The following is a 24,586-nucleotide window of genomic DNA, read 5'->3' on the forward strand; positions in this document are numbered from 1 at the left end:
GAACTGGAAGCATATTATTTGCTTTTGTGGGCTCCCTGGGCCATGAGTTTGATACTTGTGCGCTAGACTTACTTTGACCTCAACAAATGTAGTGGTTCACACAGCTGCCTTTGCTGCAGCTTTTGTGACGTCAGTTTGCACTCAACGCAACCCTCTTCTGTCGTCAGGCCAGCGGCCGGTCCGAGGTGTGTCGTATACCTGAACAGGATGTAGCCAATAGAAAAACGAAGCATCTGGAATGTTCCTTGAGAGGATTGCGAAGCAGAATCCAAAATGCTGGCAAACGCCATCCCGTAATTGCTTTAACAGACCCACGAGTGTGAGAGGAGCAGGAGAGCTTTCGCAGCGTAGCTGAGAAACAACGTCGCTATTGTTTGTTTTGTCTTCTTCAAGCAAGTCAGAAAGCAAACAATTATCTTTAAGTAAAAAAATTTCAAACTTGAGAAATCATAATGACGTATGGCTCACGCAGTGAGGAAAAATGCAGAGTTTTACGACACTTCTCAGACTCAGTGTTCAAGAAAATTAATCGATTTGTATTCAAGATATTTGAAACACTTTAAAAGGGAAATCCAGTGGTTTGCATTAATGTATTCAATAGGTCATGTAATATGTACTCTATTTTGACAATGTGATGTTAAATCCTCTCTCATTTGATAGTGTTTTGAGAAGAATTTTATCGACAATTATGAATTTTCAGGGGCGCTGCCATTTTCGCAAGTCACAGGACCTACGTGACGTGTACCGTGCTGTTCCAAACGCTCGATTACATTGGGAAACAATTGTGGCCAGCGCTAATTTCTCTGATCTATCCTCATCTGATGAAGAAATAGCAGTATCGGTTGATCGGGAAGACGGAGGAATACTTCCAGACACAGCCGTGAACGGCACCGTTCCACCGAGCCGCTTACGCTGTTCCGCTGACACCAGAAAGTTTCTGATGAGATGAGGATAAATCTGAGAAATCAGCGCTAGGCATAAATGGTGACTCATGTATTTGAGCCGTTGTTGCTGCACGTAACCCGTCACATCCGCGCACATAGGTCATGTAACTTGCGAAAATGGAAGCGCCCCTGAAAATTCTTGATTGTTGATTAAAAAAAAATCTTCTCAAAACACTTTTAAATGAGAGCATTTAACATCACATTGCCAAAATTGAGTACATATTACATGACCTATTGGATCCATTGTTAATGTAAACCAGTGGATTTCCCCTTTAAATTTGCTTTGGGCAGCGTGATGTAACACACTTTGCCTTTTACTTGGAGAAATTTGTGTTTTTTCAAAGTGACGTTATAAGATAGTGACTCATTTGTTGAGAGCACAAGAGTGAGAACAGGTCCCAAGATGTACATGTAAAGGTTTTAATAAGTTCAAATATATTTTAAACACGCAAAGGGTAAAACTATAAACCATGTGTTGAGATTGTCTGTATATGCCAGAGTTTCTCCATTTGCGGGCGACTCTGCAACGAATCCCAAGGGTTAGCGAGCCAGGCAGCGCTGTGTGGTGAGAGTGCCGATCAATTGCCAAAACCCCTGTAAAGATTTAGGGTGGAAATTAAAGGACAGTGCTGGAAGTTGATCATCACAACCAACACACACTATGAGGCTAATTCAAGTGCGCCTCTCCTCCTTTTTCAGAAATTATGTAGAGCAGGGGTGGACAATGCGTCGATCGCGAGGCAGCTGGTCGATCGCGACGGCTTGCCGAGAGTAAAACATGGAAAAAGAAGACATCAGCCGTATTTTTCTGACCATTAGCTCACTGCGCATGTGCAAACAACGACATAGAACAGGAAAACACGCTAGTCGGCGACTTCCCCCTATTTTAAGCCCTCGCTTAAGAAATCTTAACAAACATGAGTGAATGCTGAAGTAAAGAAGAGAAAATTGTATCACTTTCATATGGGAGGCGGACGATGTCATTTTGATCTGCCAGTGTAGTCAAATATGTCGCGGCATTTTTGAACTGTTTATGGAAAATATGAAACTGACATTCCGCCGGAAAGCAAGCTGAGAATGAGAAAAGTGAACGAACTAAAATCCCAAACTGGCCGCACAGCAGTCACTTTTCACACAATCTAGTTTAACAGCGAAAGCCATCACCCAGCATCGTTTCCGTGTTTGTCACATCATCGTTAACAACAAGAATTCCATCCAAGACGGAGAGATTGTAAAAGAGGCATAGCTGACTCGTCGTTCCGATCTTTTAAAAATAAGGCGGAAATATTATCTTCAATAAAATCTCTGCAGCTGTAAAGGCAGTGTGAACCCACGGCTGATGTGTGGAAGGACATCGGAGATTGTGAGTGTTTCTCACTGCAGTTGGACAAATCCACTGCCGTGAGGTGTGCATTTTCAATCGTGTGGTTTAGTGATCATCGTCAACTGAGTTACAAAAAATGTTTTTGGTTATGCGGTTATGCAAGGCACACAAACACATTTACACATAAGGAATCCTCAATATACTTTGAAATAATTATTTTTTGTATTTTTATAGTGCGTAGATCTTTGTAGCTTGGTCAATGCTCGTCTTGTGTCAGTCAAGATGGTCTTGGTGTTCGTCCTTTGTTCCGTGTTTTTGTCTGTCGTCTTTGTTGGATCGCGTGAAGCGGGATATAAATCGGAGTTCAAAAAGGGCAATTTTCCAGAAAGCACTTATGTTCACATTTCTTTGTAAAGACATTGGTATTTTTTTTTCCCTATGAAATTGAAAAATGTCTATCATTTGCCTGTGGGCGGATGGAGGGAAAAAAGTGATTAAAAACGGAATGCAGTATTAGATTCTTGTGGGGTGAATGCTTAAAACCGCAAATCAGGTTTTTGTGATGAAATCAGTTCAGAGTAGAAATCTAATTTGTGGAAAAAAAATCTAAATCTCATTTTTGTGATTCAATCAAAACTGATTTTAGGTGGTAAAGCGTTGGCCTCACAGTTCTGAGGACCCGCGTTCGATCCCGGCCCCCACCTGTGTGGAGTTTGCATGTTCTCCCCGTGCCTACGTGGGTTTTCTCCGGGCACTCCGGTTTCCTCCCCACATCCCAAAAACAGGCAACATTAATTGGACACTCTAAATTGCCCCTAGGTGTGATTATGAGGGCGGCCGTTTGTCTCGATGTGCATTGGGATTGGGTGGCAACCAGTTCGGGGCGTACCCTGCCTCCTGCCTCGCACTCCCCACGACCCTTGTGAGGAGAAGCGCCAAAAGAAAATGGATGGATGGATGATTGGAAGGCCATATCACTCTGTCACAAATTTTGACATTCTGGTGTCTGTTTCTTCAATTTTGAGGAATTTTGACATTGTTTACATAGTTCTAAAAAGAGGTTATGATTACAACCTGATTGTTTACATAGATTACAGTTACCATATACAATTTGGAGATGCGAGACGTTGATAAGCTGCACTGGCGTACGCCCCGTGCATTTCCACTTTAAGTCGACACCGTTGGCAGATTGTCACGTAACGCGCGCAAAAAGCGCTCCACCCTCGACACCGCGACCATCGATGATGACGACGACGTGCTGCAGCGTCGGGCTCCGCTTACGGTACCTCGGGGAGACTTTGCCTCACACCACATTTCAAGGTTAAAGGATGCAATTTTCCCAAACACAATCTAATGAAAGCCTGATGCGATGCTGGCAACTTCTTTCTCCGCTCGCATCTTCTCACTTTAATGGCTACAAGAGCAGCGCTTTATCTGCTGGCGTTCGCTTTGCCTTTTTTTTTTTTTTTTGAAGAAAGGAAAACGTTTCCACATGTCGAAGCGTCTCCGTCACGTAACGCGATTTACGTACATGAAAAGCCCATCATTGTGACAGATAGTGTACGTCTACCAATATGGAAGCATTACCACATCAAACTCACCGTGATTTCAATAATCCAGATTACACAATTTACCATCAAAATGACTTATATTTGGAGTCGTCGGGTTATCATCAATCATATTTGGAGTCAAAGCGTCACCGTCGCAAAAGCTTTTTAAAATGAAATGCAAACACCACAAAGTTTTGCTAAAAAGTTAAGACAGTGCAGTTATGAAAATTACTTTTTTTTTCCATAGTACTCATTTTGTGTATATTTCATTTCGTAAATTGTTTTTTAATTGAGTTGGCGGAATCCCTAGAATAAGAGAGGATAATATACATGTTCTGAACTCTCATTTCGGCGTCAGTTCTGTTACAATCAGAGTCATGTTGACATAAATGGACCGCAGGCTCTACTTTGCCCACCCACCCGATCACCAGGGTAAAAATGAGTTAGCGGGCCTGCCTTCCCAGTTTCCTTGGCAACTGTCAAACTTTGCGTCCTGGCAAACTTTGTCAACGCTTCCTCACACCGCACAAGTGAGCAAGGCCAGACGAAGCATTTAAAAAAAAAAAAAAAATTTCTACGGACTTGGAAAGTATGAGCGCCTGCGAGAGACACGCCGACTCCGAGCGGGATGGCGGGGGCCTCTTATCCCGCTCCATCGGGAAGTCATTTCTCCCGCCGAACGCCGCTGTGGCAAACCAGGAGAATGATAAGAATGAATGTTGTCATGCAGCTCCGAGGCCAAGACGGCCCGACGGCTGTCAAAATACACGTTGCTGTTTCAATAAATCGCATGTGAGGAGTTAATTGCAACCCTTCTGAGCTGCAATAAACGGACGGATGCAGCAGATCAATTGGTAGATCGGCAAAACCCACCGATGCTATGTTAGCTTAGCTTGTCACTTATTAGCATAAGATTTGTGTTTTAATGCCAGTTATGTTTTTACATGCCATTCGCGGCTGTTGGGAGTTTCAGTCAGAGTACAGGCTTTTGCAGACAAAGGATTTTGTTTAAATCGTGGATTAGCACTTTGCCACCGACCGGCTGGCTTCCATTAGCTTGTGACTTGTATCAAAAGGGGGGTTTGATTTGGATCTGGTGTGGCTGAAAGCTGTCGTTTGCAAACTCTTGAAAGGTCACAGGGAGTTTATGACAATTTGGTGTTTTATTGACTTAAACAGGTGACATTTTAAAGGTATTTAAAATTTTTTGAAACGTGTCGGTTTGGTCGTTTGCTTACATGAGTTAAAAAAAATGCAAATGTTTCCACGGAATTGCAAAATTAAAGCTAATTCTGATTCTGAATTTTAATCGGGCCGCAACTAACGACGCCGTCTGTCCATTTTCCATACCGCTTTTCCTCACGAGGATCGTGAGCGTGCTTGATCTTATCCCAGCTAACGGCGGGTGAGAGGCACCTGTTAATTTGCCAATTAGTTTTTGGGTCACGTCATGTCATAATCCGAGCCGCTTATCCTCACAAGGGTTGCGGGAAAGCTGGAGCCTATCCCAGCTAGCTTCGGGCGAAAGGCGGACTACACCCTGAACTGGTCGTCAGTCAGTTGCAGAGCTACTTTTTGGGTTAATTTATTAATTAGATAAACAAAAAGACAGGAATGTTTTTCAAATTGGAGTTCGGAAAAATCACAAACCTAAATCCACTGGTGATTGCTTCATGATGCAGCTACTAGTTTGGTTAACATTTGTTTGCAAATTTCTCATTTTGTTTAAATAAAAAGAAAACAGTCTGCTTTTCTCGAAGACTACAGGAATATGACAATATTTACCGTTGAGCACTGAAGTTGGAGGATTTTGACAATTTAAGTTAAACCAGCTGTGTAAACGATTAATCAAGATCGTTGGCAATTGAGTAATTGTCGCACCTCTCGTTTTGAATCTTCAAAACACAAAAATATTGAAAGAGATTTTCTAAAGCTGTTTGTTTTGGTAATGTCATTTTGGAGCCTGAAAAGAAATGTAAAAAAAATAATGATTGTTTAACATGCAACAAAATCGTTTATTGACTTTATTGAAATGTAAATCCAAACGTGGCGCACATTTTATCATTTCACAGCGACTGTTCATCTGCGCTTAATTATGTCTCGCTGCCAAAGAGGAAGTAGCGTACACCGGCTGTAATCATCTTCAAATGTTGTTGCTCTCGCTTTTCTTCCAGTCGCTTGTTTTGATGTGCGACGCCCCTCTGTGATTATTGATAAAAATCAAGTTCGAAAAAGGGGCAATAAAGTCGATTCTCCCACTTGTTTGAATGGATTTGGTTGTGCTCTCAAAATATTAAACAATTATTGAAGCATGTCAGGACAATACAATGTTGAGTATATTTATTTGCAAGATATTTGTTGTTCGCTCAGAGTTCAAACTGCCGCCATTGTACATGAAAAGTCCACTGCAAGCGTGCTCACTATGATCTCCGCTCAGCAGCAGTTCTTAGACCCTTTCACGCTGTTTATTCCCCCTCCACCACCACTCCCCCAAGTGTCGCCGTCCCGTATGAACGACACCGTCATGGTTCAAGTCAAACAACTTTGGAGGAATTATGGAGGCGGGGTGGGAGCGGTGTGAAAACGGGAACACCAGAACAGGTACCTTGTGGCTGTGTTCAAGAGGCGACTGACCCGAGTTTCTTTCACATTACTGCACTTGAGCCCGTTTGAGTCAGACTTGCTGCTGTTCATTTGGTTGGTTCTGAACTTTTTGCCCATTTTACACAGATTTGACAGGAACATTTGTGTTTCCGCAGAAATCAACCAGTCCAACTTTGGTTTCCCCTTGGTGCAGTTTGTTTCGGTGGCAGACGCTTTCTTGCAGAGTTTATGCAAAAATCGGAGCCTCACACTGTCCTGGACCAGTGTTGGACTCTCTTTGGTCTGGCGTAACTTTTTGTTTGCAAAAAATTAGACGTAGCTTTTGGGGTTGTTTAAAAAAAAAAAGCTCTCTGTGTTAAAATTCCACATCCCCCGTCCCAGGTTTCACACAGTCATCGCTCTGCCTCTCATATTTCCTCCGAAACGTAGAAATAGGCCTCGTTTTCCACACCCCCGCTTAGTGTCTGTACGCTTCAGAAAGACCGGCGACACGGGGGTGGACCAGGCTTTGACGAGCAGTGTGAAAGGAGCTACAGTCATCGATCGTGATCCTAAATGACATCATATTATTGGAAATCCCTCAATTCAAGTGAATGTTTCAAAGTCAACATGGTTGCTAGTTTAAATACAAACTTGTGTGCGTTTGAAAGGTTGCAAAGGAATTTCGATCCGTCGCTCAGCTCATTTGATTTTCTGCGGTTTTAAGACCACGCTGGATGAGGCCCGCACGCAGGAAAAGGCCGAGGGGGAAACCTTGAGCGGGTCAATCAGGTTGTTCTCCAGCCTCACGGCCACCAAGGTGGAGTCTCCGTTGAGATCCGGATCGCAGATTCCCTCGTCGGGAATGCTCCTGGAGGAGAAAGCGGAATTGATTTGGGGAAATTTAAGATTAGGCTGAACACGCTGAAGGTGTGCCGGAATCCAGACCTGATCTTGTTGTTGTTGAGTCTGAGGAAGTGCAAGTTGGTCATCTCATTGATGCCCGAAGGCACGTTGAGCAGCTGGTTGTGGTCCAGGCAAAGCTCCACCATGGAGTGGTAGGACCCGAAAAAGGACTCTGGCTCGATGGCCTCCCCGTCCAGCTTGTTGTAAGACAGGTACAGGTACTCCAGACCGGGATCCATGTGGGCGAACACGAAGCCTGACATTCGTTCAGGACATTTTTGAAGTAGTTTTTTCATGAGAGTTAGGGTGACATAATGCTATTTTACGTTATTATACAATTACTAGGGTTTAAGGCGTGGGGTTGAGGAGTTTCAGACTAGGGTTTGGGTTTCAAACAGGATGTAAGGCCTCAAGCCACAATTTTCAAATATGGGATATAGTTTCAAGCTCGTGATAGAGGGATTTAAAACAAGGGAAAGGGCTTTCGGTTTGGGTTTGGGTTTGAAGTCAGTGTTAGTGTTTCAAAGTAGGGTCTTGAAGTATGGTTAAGGTTTCAAACCTGGATTAAGGTTTCAAGTCGTTTCCAACAAGTTTTTCAAGTCACATTGAGCTTTTCAAGTTTGGGTTCGGGTTTCAAACAATGGTTAGAGTTCCAACTTAAGCTTTCAAGACAAATTTAGGGTTTTTAAATTTGGATTTAAAACAAAGTTTTGGGTTTCCAGTCGAGTGTGAAGCCAGTATAAGGGTTCCAAAGAAAGGTCCCGGGCTGTGGTTACGATTTTAAGATTTCAAACCTGGGTGGTGCTAATCAATGGTCATTTCAAGTTGGGGTTTGAAGATATGTTTATGGGTTCAAAGTTGAGTTTAAAGTTCGGGTTAAGGTTTCAGATAAGGCTTTTTAGAGGTTTTGAGACTGTTAGGGTTTCAAATTATGATTCCAATTCAAGGTTAAGTTTTGAAATTGTGGTTTCAAGTGAGGGTTTAGATCTCGAACAAGACAAGACTCAAATTAGGATTCCAAGTTAGGGTTTCAAAAAGGGGTTTCAGGCTAAGGTAGCAGTTTTAAACCGGCATTTTGAACCCAGTGTTGACATATGCACTGTATATACCATATGTGCAGTATGTTTATACTGTATCTGTACAGTGTGTACTTGTCCACTAACCAGGTATTCTCTCAATGCGATTCCCCACTAGCACAAGGTGAACCAGCGACTTTGGCAGGTAGGATGGAACCAGGTACAGTTTGTTGTAGGAAAGGTCCATGGACTCCAGACTCCTACAGGAAGAAAAAGACCATGACTGGTTAGGCATAGAGGACTTTTTAGTTTTTTTTTAATTTTTTTGCCTCGGTGGACAGCACATAAGATTACCGCCCACTCGATACAAACCACACAGACGGGGGCGCAAGCCAGAAGTCATAAGTTAGCTGTCCATCAGAAGCTCGTGAAATGAAAGAAGAGAAATATTAGCCGACTGGCTGGCTTAATGGGAATTCCTGATGCCTCTGGCTGAGGGCTTTGTATTTTAGCGTAGCAACCGTGAGCACGTCACCCGTCTGGATCTCTCATTAGGCTCGAGCACCTGTCCGCTGAGGGGTGAGGTATGCCTCCTGTTAGCGTGTAAGCATTCTTGTGAAATTATGTTTTATGAATTACAAATGGGTCTGCATTCGTAGTTTATGTACTGCAAATGCTATTTTGTTATATGTTAGCGAACTGACTGAGCGTTTCATCCATTCTCATATAAAGTACGGTCGGACCACGGGGTTTGATATAAAATCACAAGACCTCTTGGGAAACTTTCCTTGGCTTTCCTTTCCGATTGAGATGACCCAGACGTACTTGGAAGACATGTTTGATCGAATTTTGCAGATGCTTAGCAAGGTGCCCCGATGCAACCTTTAAATCCACCCATAGCGAAGGTTTCTCCTGAGCAACTTTTATGGAAAAGATATACTCGTCCCATAATCCTTTATGGCAGCAGTATTTAAAGCAATAGACCACCGTCAAAGTTTACAGAATATGTGAAGATGCTTCAGATTCATGCTACAGATTTTTAAAAAGTTAGTGGCAACAAGCTAGCGATACATTATAATAAACATTCCTGTTGGGAATCGTGATGTATTGTTATAATCTAGTGTAATTTACGGCTGTATTTATTGTCAATCCATTGATGAAAGATAGCAGTAGATTTATATCTTCCCAAAGGATGGAGAGGGGAAAAGTTTTCAACTTCAAGATAACCCGGTAACGCGGGAGAAAATGACTGTTCGCATATAGATATATTGACAGACTAGTCTAACGTTACAACATAGATCAAGTCAAAGTAAATCACAATGTCATACTTATTATTATAGTTAGATACTGAAACATTACCCGTGTTGTATCCCAGAAATGTTTTCAGTGTGACTGAATTTCCTTTGTCATGGCTTATGATGTTGATGACTTTTGACGTAAATGCGCTTGCAGTACGTGAAGCAGCTCTGAACGTACGCTTTTGGCATCACTTCTGGACATTGTCAGTCTGGTTAACTTGCATTTCCCGTTTCCACGAAGACCACACAAAATAAACAACGTCTTTCAATATCTATTTTTTCTACTCGTAACGAATTTGACGCGTGATTTTTCGTGCTCGACTGTGCAGATTTGCGAGTGCGATGGCGCGCGAGTGTGATCGCCCCTGTCAATGTGAGTGACTGCTACTTTATGTGGAATTAGACTTAACATTGATCTGATTAGTATCGACCGAAAATTAGCATTTTATACTGATTGGCTTAAAATCATGACTCGCTAATCCGATCGCTCCGGAAAACAGATTTACTCAGCGTCGCCTTGTACACTATATTTGAATTCAAAAGCAAGTTTATTTTTATCCTTGTCAGGTCTTTTGATGTCGCACTCTAGGAATAGTTGTTTTCGCTAAAAGTTCAATGCATATGCAGTATGTAATTTATTAGTACAAATATATATAATGTGGCGGCACATAAAGCCTTGGCCTCAGAGTTCTGAGGACCCGGGTTCAATCCCGGCCCCGCCTGTGTAGATTTTGCATGTTCTCCCCGAACCTGCGTGGAATTTCTCCGAGCAGTCTGGTTTCCTCCCACATCCCAAAAACATGCAACATTAATTGGACACTCTAAATTGCTCCTAGGTGTGTTTGTGACTGTGTCTCTTTGTGGCCTGCGATTGGCTGGCGACCAGTTCAGGGTGTACCCAGCCTCCTGCCCGTTGACAGCTGGGATAGGCTCCAGCACTCCCCGCGACCCTCGTGAGGATGAACGGCAAAGAAAATGGATGGATGGATGGATGGATGGATGGATATATATAATATCAGGGTTTGATTTGTTCCTTTGGGACACAGTGCCCTGGTGGTGCTTTTTGTCTTCAACAAGATGTTGGTATACATTGTTAACGTGCAGACTATTAGCATACTAGCATTATTAGCATTCCACATCTTGCCAGACCTGTGGTGGATCCACGCCAGAGGGGCGATCCTGGTCTCCTCCAGCCTGTTGTGCCTGAGGGACAGCACGTTGAGATTTTTGCTATTGTTGAAGACTCCTGGCGGGATTTCTTCGATGAGGTTGTTCTCGAGGTACAACTCCTGGTGGAAACAGTAGCATATTTTGGGGGGTTATATTTTCACATTTGGTGTACATTTATTTTGATTTGAAGGAAATAAGACCGCAAGTGGGCTTGATATTTCATTTGTTTTTTATTTTTTTACATTCGTCCCACACTCGGTGGCGTCAGTCGAGTTTTTTTGGCAGATCTCACTGGGGTTTGTTGGAATTTTTTTTTTTTTTTTTTTTTACTGTAACATAAATCTCAAATGTTTCCAATTATCCGTCAAAAAAAACTCGCCTTATTAAAAGGCAACAGATGATGTGGCGTAGACGAGCTCGTACCAGGAGTAATGCGGGGAGGCCCTGCGGAACGGATCGGAAGTGATTGCGTCCCAGCCGCAGGTAGGACAGGTGGGACAGAGACGTAAAGGCCTCCGGGTCCACGTTGGCCTCGCTCAAAAGGTTGGCCTCCAGCTCCAAAATCACCAAATTACTCAGACCTGCAAACACGTTCAAGTGTACACTACTATACAACCAACATACAACCACTTAGCTGTAAAGTTCCACACCCTTCCATTGATTTCAAATCTGTTTTTAATTGATATACAACTTTAGGCCGATTATGATGTGATATGTTACGATTAACGCTGATTACAACACATTTCAATTGCTATGCGATACGAATCAGTCCGATTACCACATGCCGTATGACGAGTCAAACCAATTCCCGTGTGGTATGATACAATTAACTCCTATTGGAATACAGAAGAATTCACTCCAATTGAAATGCGATGTGATTAACTGACCAAAATAATCAATCATCTTTATTCGCCAAGTATGCCAGAAACATACGAGGAATTTGCCTCTGGTAGTCGGAGCTGCTCTAGTGCGACACGCATGACGACAGCAGACAGACAGTCAATCGAGACAAAGACATTGCGGTAACAGTTGAGGAGCAATCAGGGTTGCTAGTAATCTGGCAATTTATTCATTTTTGACAATTGTGCAAAGGACACAGAGTCCTCTGGTATTTCGAGTAGTTAGAATGATTAATAGAGCAATCGTCAAGTGCAACGACCATTCTGCAAAAGGCATTGAAGCTTCAAGAAATGTATGCATGTGGATCAAATAACTAATAATAAATTACTGAACGCTTCACACCGGTTTTGCTACAATTCACTTCATTACTATACGCTTCACCATTTTACAACGATTTTGGTGCGATTCTCTCAAATTGCGATTCGATCCAATTAACTCCATTTGCAGTGTATAATACAACAAACACAATCCAGTTGTAATGTGATACAATAATCATACATGGTGACTATCACCATTTCTCAAATGATGCGATTGACTGACTTAAATTACAATGAGATATTATTCACTTGAATTGCGGTACGATTCCATTTGCATAAATTCTAATGCAGTACGAGTCACTCCTTTTGTGATGTGATATGATTTGATTCTATCAACGAGATATGATCCTCTCCAATCACAATGTGATTTGATGCAGTTTAATAGAATTGCGATGCAATGAGAGTTCCAAACATGAATGACTTAAATTCTCAATCCGATATCATTCAGAATGACTCCAATTTTGATATATTGCACGGTTTTCCTCCAATTATGAGGCGATGCAATTAACTCCAATTGCGCTGTGATCAGAGTGACTCGTATAACGATACCACAGCATGCACTCAAATTATGTCAGATGATTCTCTCCAAATCTGATGTCTTTCCAATTATGATGCACTACGATTGACTCCAATTGCATTATTTTCGGAAGCGCTCGTATTACGATACCACAGCATGCACTGAAATTATGTCATACGATTTTATCCAAATAAAGTAAAAGTCTTTCCTATTAGGTTGCGATACGATTTACCAGAATTGCGATGCGATACGAGGTTCAGTTGTAATAAAATGAGGTTTTGTTTTAGCCTAAAGAAGAAGCGTGGTTATAATAAAAAAACATTTTGTTTTGGCTGATCGCCATAGTGACAGTTGGACATATCACCTTGGAAAGTGTTTCCTCGGATCCTATGCAGTCGATTTTCATTGATTTTGAGCTCCTGCAGACTCGGCGGGAGGTTGGCAGGAGCCACTTCGAGAAGATTCCCATCCAAGTACAGACGTTGCAGCGCCTTCAGACTCTGGGGCACAAATGCGTTCAGTGATAGGAAAACTGAATAACTGCAGGATTTGTTGCGTCTCGTAGTTCTGTTCATTTTCTATGTTCATCAGAAAGGTTGTAATCTGTCTCACTTGAAAGGCTCTTTGATCGATCCCTGCAGATGTGAGTTTGTTCTTTTTCAAGTTGATCCATTCCAGGTTGGGAATGCCATTGAAAGCCTCCGCCGGGATGCTGCTGATGTTGTTGCCTGCGTAAAACACGTAGCATGAAAGGGAACCCTTGGCAGATATAGTAAAAAAAAAAAAGTGTTTGTCTGCAGTTTCTCAACGTTTAGTTTATTGGTGAGATATATATATTTGTTTTCCCCCTCATTCAGATTCTGTAGTTTGTGTTGTGTAGATTTGCAGCCCTGTGAAGCTTCCAAAGTTCAACGCACTCATGGACTGCCAACTTGAATCAGTCCAACTACAATAGCGATACGAATGAGTCACAATAGCTACTATGCAATACCACATATGATAGAGCAGAATATGATTTGCTCCAATTGCAATATAATACAAGTGACTCCAGTTTCGATGTGGTACAATATGATTGACACCAACTACAATACAATACACTCCTGTAATGAAGATGCAATAGGATACAGTTTACCCCAATGGACCTTTCCGATGGCGACCTTAAACTCCGCCCGCTTAGCCGTGTCCCACAAGCTTTCAAAATGGCGATTGAACATAACATGTTTGAAGTCGATTCTCGATTGCGTATTCAAGATAATATTCCGGTATGTTTTTTGCCAAATGCGTGAGACTTGTCCAAGAGAGTTCTACAGAGAGGTCTCAACTATTTCTCGTAAGAATATGTACACGGAATTAAGAATTTGGACGGAGCAGGACGCAATGTCAGCGTTACGGCGAAACGTTGGCGATCGATGCAAAAAAACGTTTGACGCCGCACAAACTTCATATTGAAATCCAACAGGATAAAATAGTGGAATCGTACTGCGCATGTAAAGCAGGGTGAGTACTTTTTGCTTGGAAAGATCACGAGTAATATCATTGTACTCTTTAGAAGTTAGTGGATGTATTCATTTGACTTGGCTCGTCATGGAACCCACTACTCTGTCTTCAAAGTCTGAAGTGATACAAATAGGCAAATAGACATTTCTCTCGCATGAGATCGCGCATTTATGTATCACTAACCAGACTCTTCGGCATAAAACTGACACACTTCATTCAGCATGTCAGTGATACACTAACAAAGTGAAAGTTTTTCTCCTGCAATGTATAAAGCACTGATAATAATTAAAACAAACTCACAGAAGATACTTTACGTCACTTACCTTCGAACAGACAGCCTTGTTTGTTGATATTGTTCACATTTGGTTGTATGTGCGGTCTTCCGCGAGCTTTTATCCATCGTAGACATTAGGTCAACTGTGTTTTAGGCTTTGGAAAATGAACCAACCGGGCCCCTTGTTACCTGGCCGGATGTCTTTCATCAGAATGGCACGTTCCCCAAGCGTATCTGAGGACCATTTTGTTTGTAACATAAATTTTTCCAAGTGCACGCTACTGACAACCAGAATTGCTTGTGGGACAATATGGAGAGAGGGGCGTGTCAAGTCAGGAGTTAAGACAATGCCGCTATCTGATTGGTTATTATTGTACGAGCGATTGACAGGTCGGAAAGGTCCATTGCGATTTGAATTACGTACTCAAATGACAATAAAATATACAATGTACTTCAATTATGATACTATGTGATATTCTCATGAAGCGGGGATTTGACGCGATACCATACAACGCCGTCTGTTGCGGAGCACTCCTATTATGGTCAAATTCACTCCAGCTTCACTGCTATGGGATACAATTTATACCTAGTACAATATGACAAACGCATACTACGATGATTCATTTCAACTACGATAGTTTACTTCAGTTGGAGTCACATTTTATAGGATACAATTTACTCCAAAACCGATACGATTCCATCAAATTCAAATCCATACACAGTCCGGGTCCCTAAACCCCAAAAATTATATTCTATGAATGTAGAGTAATTGGATAAAAGTAGATTAACCCCCCCCCCCCCCCCCCAAAAAAAAGATTTTTTTGTCCACTTGCATTCGCCAACATGTTCTACACTCTAAAAGCTGTGACTGGGAATGTGTAAGCAAGGCCTGGTCTTTGTTGAGTAAAACATTTGAAAGAGGACAAGCGGTTCTTTCCTTCGTCCCTCTATCCAAACCACCTGTTATGGAAACTGCGGTAGGCTCTATTCAATTAGCTTACCATGTTTACATCCCCCCCCCCCCACTCCCCACTTCTATCGATTGCGAACGTGATTCAAAGAGGCGTTGTGAAGGAGAAGATGCGTCACTCACCCTCCAGGCTAAGAGACTTGAGCTGCGGCATGAGGAGAGGTGGAAAGTTCGTTAGTTTGGCGTTGTCGCACGTCAGCGTGATGTCAGATATTTCGCACCCCGGGGGAAGACCTCCTGTCTTAGCCGCTACCTCCTCTTCCTCTTCCTTTTCATCCTCTTCATTCAGCTCATCCTCTGTGGCGGCGGGAGGTCTCGGGAGAGGAGCAGGGAGGAGATCCGGTTCCTCAGGTTCTTCTTCTTTTGGGAGCATTTGGAAGACATCCCCTCTTAACCACACCTCCTCCTCTTCTTCCTCTTGCAGAATTTCCTCTCTCAGCTTTTTCTCCCTCTCCCATGCTTCTTTCTCCTCCTTCCTCCTCCTCTCCTCTTCCATTTTCCGCCTGCTCTCCTCTTCTACCATTTTCCTCCTGTTCTCCCTTTCCTCTGTCTTCCTCCTCTCCCCCTCTTTCTCCTCCTCCCTCCTCCTCGCCTCCTCTGCTATCCTTCTCTGCCTCTCCTCCTGCTCCTTCCTCTTCCTCTTCTTCGCCTCCTCTCGCTTTCTCAATTGCGCCTCTTTCTCCAGGCGCTCCTCTTCCTGCCTCCACAGGATGCGCTGGATTTCCTGGTGGGTGAGCTGAGGGGTGGATGTGATGGAGTCCCGGTTGTCATGGTTACGGGGCGCTGGGGAGTCTCCAGAAAGTTCACGACCGAGGTCGGGATCTGATTTGAGGGCCGGACGGCCACCCGCCGGGTAGTTAAGAGACGGCAGAAAAAAAAAAGAGGGGGAAGATGGGGAAAATGGAAATGACGGAAGGACAGAGAGACATGATACAGACAATAATGTCTGAGTGTGCTGGACACACAAACCGCATCCCACGTGACATGTACAGTATATGTACGGGATACACATACACTGACAAACATACATGCACCATACGTGCGTGCATTGCAGCAAGATATCATTTCGTCCATTTGTGGTGTTCCAATGTGATACGATGTGATTCATTTCACTTCCAGTGCAACGCGATTCGATTCAACCCAATTTCGATGCGTTTTAATACGAGTCAGTCCAATTATCTGATTGGAACTGCTAAACCTATTACAAAGTGATTTCATTCTGTCCAGTTTTGATCAGATTAATGTGATCAACGCCGATTAAAACATGATTCACTCCATTTCTGATGTGATTCACCACAATTAGGATTGGATTAACATAACAATGATAAAAGACATTATGATGTGATACAATTCACTCCAGTTTAGATGTGATTCACTACAATTGCCATATATGATTCTCAATATTTATGATATTATTCACTTGGGTTACGAAGTGATCTGAATCACTCAAATTGCAATTAAATTTGATTCACTTAATTTGTGGTGCAATTCACCACTGTTATAGTGTGATTCATCATAATTATGATATAATTCACCCAGTTACAATGTGATATGAATCACTCAAATTGTGATTGATGGATGAGTCACTCAGGGATTTGATTCATTTCAATTACAATGTAATACATGATGATTCATAGAAATTCCGACATGCAAAGTACTACAGTTGCAATACCTCCTCCTCTTATGATGCAATTTATCGCAATTACGATATGATTCAGATGATTTATGATACAAGTCACATTAACTGCGATTCAATTGGCTCCAATTACAACGCACTATGACCGAGCGAATTATAATACAATTCATTCCAGTGGTGACATGATTCACTCCAGTTATGGCGTGATTCACATTCCTTTCGATCCAGCACGATTCAGAGTGATTATGGTCCCATACGAATTGCTCATATTTTTTCGTGAACAATACAATACAATTCACATTAATTCCGCTAAAATAGGATTCAGTCCAACTATGCAATACAATTCTTTACGTGTGATAATTGGGGTGAATTTGAATTGTATGGAATATTTCGTACATACTGTATGTACTTTCTGTGTTTGAACAGTCACGGTTGTTCCTGCACTGTTTTGAGAATTGAAAACGTTTATTATAGTTTAGTAGTTTCGGAAGAATCCATCATCAAGTATAGCTTACACAAGGTTAATTAGTTTAAAGTGTTCCTTCATGAATCGTTTCATCCCGCTTTCATTTTGGCTCCAACATGCACTCATGCTGATGATGTCGTCTCCCTCCTCATCATCATTATCATCACCCATCGCCACCGTTGTGTGCCAATATTTACGCCGTATTAATGAACGCGCTCCACTCAAACATGAGACGGAATGTGCTGCGCACATTTTCAAAACATTAGCAACGACCTCGAGGCCTCGCTGACGACCGGCGAAAAGTGTCCGTGTTGCGGCGTCACGGCTCGCTCGCCACATGTTGCGTTAGTACCTGAGTCCGTGCAGACGGGGCAGCACTCCCCGTCGCCGGCGGGCACGAGCGGGATGCGGCACGGCGTGGCGGGACAGGCCAGCTCGTCGCAGACCACTCGGCCGCCCGTGCATAAACAAGTGATGCACGGCGTGGGAGCCCACACGGCCTGGTTGAACATGGTCATGCCCTGGAACACGCACTGGCCCTGCTTACCTACAAAAACACAAACGCAGTACAATTAGTAGTGTCGTTGTCGCAGTATTTTCAGTGTATGTTGTCATTTTGAAGCTTAATAGCCTGAGACAAATAAAATCATAATCGTAAATTTGCTGTTCACATTGTCACAGAACGCAATATCCTGTCGCCTTTAAGGGATCAATGGAAATGTTTGAAAACGGCTGGCAGTTTCTGACGTCATAACTTTTGCCTCAGCCCAGTGTGGCGTTTAAGTGCTTAATGTAAAGTCGCCTCTTTTAAGACGTTTTTCTATCAACGGGTCTTAACATGGTTCACTAAAGATTTGCCTGGTTGAGTCTGACTCAGTAGACTGACCTGGTAGAACATTGTAGCTGGAGTGTCGCTGCGGTTGGTCTCTGTAGGACTCCAGCAAGACCACGTTCCCTTGGACAGGTTCCGCCGGAATGCGTGGACTGTGGGGAACGTGGCGGCTCCGGAGGGGTTTAGCGCGCCCCGATCTGACTCGCGCTTGACCTGCAAAACGCAGAAACCATAACAGCCTAAGGCTAAACTCTTAATAAGATTGTTTTGGCTTTGACTCGGTTCTTGTGGTTCTTGTGGTGTTCCTCACTGGAGGCTGACCCCCTTATTGTCCGCCTTTATCGCACAGGGATCCCGCATAATTGAGCCAGAAGATTTTGAATTTATCTGCCTGTACCTTTGTCATGGAACCCAGCGAAACAAGCGACTGCTGTAACTGTGCACAGCAACCTAACGTTTGTCTGACCCCAACGATTGCTTTCAAGTGGGTCTCAGGTCCTAGAATTGCAGACCCCCTCTCACACAGACTCTTGCACTGTCTCTGAAGGTGGGAGATTGCAAGGTTGCTAAGAAGTCTGTGTCTGCACCTAGAATTGTGGGTTACCATTTCACATAGGCTCCGTCCGGTACTACCTGCCAAGGCAGGAATTTGCAGAGATACGAGTGTCAGGTTTTGGGATTGTGGATTACCCTCTGAGACTGATTCTGCTAATACCTCCAAGGGAGAAATCTAGCCAGTATGCCTTCGTCCAATGATTGTCTTTCACACCCGACGTTAACCTGGGAAAAATCCAGCAACGGCAAGGGGCAACGAGTCCTAAACCCATTTCACACTGCCAACTGACCCTCGGCAGTTTTGCACCTTTTCCCCCTGGCTCGCTGTTCTGTGTGAATAAGAGTTTGAAGGCGACTTGGCAATTTCCGCTATTCCAGGACCTGAAAACCACTTTGTGGCAGTCCCAGGGGTGTAAATTTGACACCCGGCAATAATGTCTCCCACAACTTCTTATACTTAACACCACGTCAAATGATTTGATTTCAAGCCGCCGTGTCTATGCGTGAAAGCCTCTTACCGTGTCCGTCCCGCTTCCTCTTCAACCGGCGCGGCTCCCGCCCGTTCTGTCCGGCCGTCACGTTGAAGACCAGAATCAGCCACACGGCCACCAGCAGCAGCAGCCCCGTCCTCATACCTTAATGCACACAAACACGCGGCTGTCCTCCAAAGTTTTCCCACGTCAAACGACAAAGGTTTTTACCTGGTACACCTTGGAGACAATACCGGCATTAATGATGCCGCTGTCCCTCATACACCGCCTGCATGTGCTTGCGCGACTGCATAATTAGTAGCCTGCAGTCCTGTCCTTATTAAAGGACTCACCTAGACACACACCTGATAGTTTTCTGTGAATAAGCGAAGATGGAAGCACTTCCCTGTTACGACGACACTGTGTAGTCCTGGTTTTGGTTTGAAGTGCACATTTGTGGGAGATTTTAGTCTGATCACTACTCAACGCTAGTCAGGTTTCTGATACTAAACGGAGAACTGTTCTCTGAGATGTTGTCTGATGGCAACTCACTTTGTAGCTTTTATTTAATTATGAAACAGATGGACAAGAATCATAGTAGAAATATATACATGTATGTACGTTTAAAAAAAAATCTCTCATCAGTTGAGGATATTGAGCCCTGTGGACTTTTGACACTAGGCCAGGTTCTTTCTAAGCACTTAACCGCAGCTCCGGTTCTTTGCGAACACACGAGTCGTTTGTGCTGCCCCCGTGTGGACGGTCAAAAGTCACACCTGACCCAACTGATGTCAGAGCGGTTATTATTGCGCACATAATTCACGAAATAGCTACATTCACAAAGGGAACGCAGAGGGGAGGGGGGGGGCAGAGAGAGAGAGAGAGAGAGAGAGAGGGAGGGAGGGAGCGCCTAATACTTCAGACCTCGTGTGGCCTCAGACAGAAGAAGGCGAATGAGGGGAGACGTGGAAAATGCTACCCCCCTCCCCCCCTTTAAGATCCTGGATGAGCAGGCTCACATGGAGCTCGAACACGGGATAAAAATAACTACATGTGCGTGCGTGCGCGATAATCAAGGCCAGACAATGCGAACCACTCTCGTTTTGTGCTTGCTAAAGTCACATTTCACATTCATTTTAGGAACACTTTTCAAACGAAAAACATCAACTGGGGGGGGGGATTTTTCCTCCGTGTGACATCCCTCAACTTCAGGTGAAGAGAAATGATTCCACCTTGTCAAACTGAATGACTCATTTAAATACTTCAAAATTCCACATTTACAGTCTCAACGGTGATGAGTAAACTCAGGACTTGACGTGGCTTCAATTTTTTTTCCAAAGTGGATTTTTCCTTGCTCCACTGCAAAAACAAAATAAATCGAGATTTTTTTACAATTTAGCATTTTGCAACTGTCTAGTGCGCACCTACCTCATCAAATCGCGTCAATGGCCGGAAGTGTCGGTCAAGCAAAGCATTGTTCAATTCTGAGTCGCTAGGAGACGACGCAAAAATACGTCTTATAGCACGACGCCCAGAGCTTTGTCCGATACCGTTAAACATTTAGAAGACACTTGGCATAGAGGACCCATATTTAATGCCGACGTCAGTGTTTTCGCCGATAACAAATTGGACTGTTAACCAGGTTCCGCTTGTCTTGGACAACTGGATCTACACATGGATCTGGTGAGTAAGTCGGCGAGATTTGCACTGAAGAGTTTGAAAGCGTAGAAAAGTCTAGACGCATACAAATACTTCGTTGCTGGATCTGTTCTCAATCAAGGCTAAATCCCACATGCATACAAATGCTAATATTTAAATAAATGACTTTGGTTTTACACAAACTTGCATTAGTTAACTATGATTGAGGGGCGGGGGGGGGGGGGGGGGGGACAAATAGTTGGCTCCTAGTCCACGAAAGCGTGTTGTGGCCACACGTTAAACTTCAGTAAATCTCTCCCTGACAGATGTTTTTTTTTTTTTTTTTTTAAATGTGCCTTGTTCTCAAATGGGTCCAAAGCATATTTAAAAAAAAAAAAAAAAAATAAACCGCTGGGATAGGTTTCAGCCCCCGTACACGGAAGCGTGTTGCGGCCACACATTAACTTACATAAACCTCTGTGTGACGGATGGTTTTTCTTTTTTTTTTTTTTAAATACGCATTGGACTCATTTGAGAACAATGCATATTTAAAAAAAATATATATTTCGGGGAGAGGTTTACTGAAGTTTAACATGTGGCTGCAACACGCTTCTGTGTACGTTGGAGACTGTCGTTTTTTTCTTTTTTAAACACATTGTTCTCAAATGAGTCCAATGCATATTTAAAAAAATAAAACAAACCGCTGGGATAGGCTTCAGCCCCTGTACACGGAAGTGTTTTGTGGCCACACGTTAACTTACGCAAACCTCTGTGTGATGGACCGTTTATTTTCTTTTTTTAAAATAATTATTGGACTCATTTGAGAAAGATGCATATCTAATTTAAAAAAAAAAAAAAAAGTCTGTCGGGGAGAGGTTTACCGAAGATTAACGTTTGGCCGCAACACGCTTCCGTGTTCTTTGGAGACGACTTTTGTTGTTTTTTTTTTTAAAGTCATTGTTCTCAAATGAGCCCAATGCGTATTTAAAAAAAGAAAATAAACTGTGCTCACGTGAAACTGGCATCGTGGGCTGATCTTTGTTTTTAATCCGGTTGCGTGGAAACTAAAATGACTTCTTCTTCGACTTTTTATAGCTTTTCAGTCATGGATGCTTAACGTTACGTTGCCTAGCAAGCTAACGCGAGCACTCGTGTTTTTTTTTTTTTTTTTTTTTTTGTAAACATGCTGCCATTCTATTGAACACATGATATTGACCAGAGCAGTGCGAATTACGACGTTTCGCGAGCACAAGCAAATATGGAACACCAACAAACAAAAATGTCACAAAAAGTACATACAGGTACATTTGTTGCTTATATGTACTTCCTGCTGTCTACCGCTAATATTTGACCGTTTGTTGTCTCAGTATGCCTCACTGGCATAAATAGATACATTTACTGTAAAAAAAAAGGATAATAATTATAATATATATATTTATAATATAGATAATAATTATTAATTAATAATTGATATATTCTGCATTTGCTAACTAAGCGTTTATTTATGCTATTTCATATTGCGTCATGGAAAATGGGATGGAAATCGGCTGGTGATGGGCCAATCATGATTATCTTGAAGTTTTGTAGTAATATCTAAAAAAAAATGAAGAATGGAATGGCCATTATATACCATTTAAAAAAAACAAAAAACTTCAGTCACGCGCAGGAAAGTCGGTGTCGCTAAGTCTTAACGCCTTCGGAGGCTGCGCTGCGCGCTGCTGGCTGCCAGTGAGGCGTGCTGTCGTCTTTGTGAAACGCCGTCTTCGCTGACTAAATATGGTTGTTTCCTGCTAAAAGGGAAAAATCTTACATAAGTACTGATGACGCAACTTTTAACTTTGAAACCTGGCCAGCGATGTCGTTCATCAGTAATAAAGACAGTATATAGTTGTTATCACACACTCATAACAAAAAAAATCAACAACAACAACACACGTGCACCCAGGGGGCGGAGCAAATGACTGACAGACAGGAAGTGGACCTTACCAGCAATTTAAAAGCCAAATTCTTCCTCCCTCGTTCCCCCTCCTCTCACGGAGAGACGTGTGGGCGTTGTCCAGGAAAAAAAAAAAAACCTTTTCTCCGTGCAGCGGGCGTCGTGACTGCGAAGAGCCGAGCGAATGTCGTGCCACGGCAAAGGGCGAGCGAGAACAGATGAGGGGGGAGAGAGCAAGAGAGAGAGAGAAAGAGAGAGAGAGAGGAGAGTGCGTCGCTCGGGCCTGGAAGGAGGTCAGAGTTCACGGAGAGGCCAAATATTCAAGTGTCAGAAAATGCCAAAGGAAGAAGACCAAAAAAAACTAAGAAAAAGTGCACAAATCAAGTTCAGACTCGTGTTCATCTACTAACAACAGCAACAAACAATGAAATCAAATCTATTCAACTCACCATACTCATATTTCTCACGGGCCATATTGTGGTTGTGGTTTCCCTCAGAGGGCCATTATGACTGTGAAACAAAAATATTGAATTGTCCCATCATATTCACATAGTTTATTTATTAACTAGTTTTGGAATCAGAAATCAACTGATATTCATGTTTGGTAACACAAAAATACTTGTAATATCTCAATATTATCATTTCTGATACATGACAATTTGAGATTTTTGCTGCCGAGTTTTACAAGAATCATGGAAATTGCCGCTGTAGACCAAACCAATCAGATGACAGGCGTGATGATGATGTCACTGAAGAGAGGACAGATTTGAAAGGAAAAAGTCTCGTTGGAAATTTCCTTGAAGTGACGCGAGGCAGCAGATCGTGATTGTGGGGTCGGCATGGTAACGGAAGGGCACTGAAATTTTGTGTTGGGTAAATGTTGAACAATTTAATATCTTATCATTTTTCACGTAAACTTGTTGAAGTTCAGCTAAACATTTGCATCTCGGGAGCACATACCTCGGGTCAAACGTTTTCAACATTAGGTTAAAAATCGGTGGGACGGTGGGGCACCGGGAATGTGTTGGTCTCACAGTTCTGAGGTCCCGGGTTCGATCCCGGACCCGCCTGTGTGGAGTTTGCATGTTCTCCCCGTGCCTCTGTGGGTTTTCTCTGGGCACTCCGGTTTCAGGGTGTATCCCGCTTCCTGCCTGTTGACAGCTGGGATAGGCTCCAGCACTCCTTGTGTCCCTCGTGAGGATAAGTGGCAGAAGAGATGGATGGAGGGTTCAAAATAATAGGGACAGCGAAGACTGAGTGCTTTCCGTGTGTGTCGTCATGTGGAAGCATGTTGCCGTCATGCCACAAAAATCTGTTGTTTTGCTTTTCCAATGACACACAAAGGTGGCGTGGGGGGGGGGGGGCATCTTATTCCTTTTGTCCGTCCGCTTCTCTTTTCTTCTTTTTCTTTTTCTGGTGTCTGATCGACTTCCCAAATGTCGTCGTTGCGGAAACAAAAAAAAGTGCCGAAGTCAGCATTGATCTCGCGTTTCAGCTGGTTGGGGGGTGGAGTGGAAGGAAGAAGACAAGAAAAAGACCCCGAACAGCCCTCAGCCCACGAGACTTGATCCACCTCAAACCAAGCTTGTTACGCCCCCTGCTGCTCACTTTGATGCCCTCGCACACTGTGATGAGCATGTAATATGCACACACACACATAAATCCATCCATTTTCTTAGCCGCTTATCCTCACGAGGGCCGCGGCGAGTGCTGGAGCCTATCCCAGCTGTCAACGGGCAGGAGGCAGCTCGGGTACACCCTGAACTGGTCGCCGGCCAATCGCAGGG

General features: G+C 43.2%; 2 protein-coding genes across 5 annotated transcripts in view; one reads left to right on the plus strand and one right to left on the minus strand.

Moving 5' to 3' along the window:
• The window catches only part of cenpp (centromere protein P), a 78,452-nt gene that overhangs the window by 52,879 nt on the left and 987 nt on the right, over positions 1–24,586 (plus strand). The window lies entirely within an intron of this gene.
• Positions 6,761–24,311, minus strand: ecm2 (extracellular matrix protein 2, female organ and adipocyte specific). Of its 2 annotated transcripts, XM_061831466.1 has the most exons (14): positions 23,760–24,311; positions 23,249–23,309; positions 22,850–23,082; positions 19,274–19,390; positions 18,255–18,413; positions 17,721–17,915; positions 15,390–16,088; positions 13,138–13,253; positions 12,890–13,025; positions 11,215–11,372; positions 10,771–10,910; positions 8,471–8,583; positions 7,350–7,563; positions 6,761–7,272 (listed from the first exon to the last, which is right to left on the minus strand). In XM_061831466.1, exons 4-14 carry the CDS (start codon positions 19,386–19,388, stop codon positions 7,104–7,106), a joined length of 2,214 nt encoding a protein of 737 aa, XP_061687450.1. In that variant the 5' UTR covers positions 19,389–19,390; positions 22,850–23,082; positions 23,249–23,309; positions 23,760–24,311; the 3' UTR covers positions 6,761–7,103. The 2 variants fall into 2 exon arrangements, with proteins under 2 accessions (XP_061687450.1, XP_061687451.1); XM_061831467.1 differs by lacking the exon at positions 23,760–24,311 and having other exon boundaries at positions 22,850–23,265.

This window comes from Syngnathoides biaculeatus, chromosome 10, assembly GCF_019802595.1.
Source record: "Syngnathoides biaculeatus isolate LvHL_M chromosome 10, ASM1980259v1, whole genome shotgun sequence".
Classification (NCBI taxonomy): domain Eukaryota; kingdom Metazoa; phylum Chordata; class Actinopteri; order Syngnathiformes; family Syngnathidae; genus Syngnathoides; species Syngnathoides biaculeatus.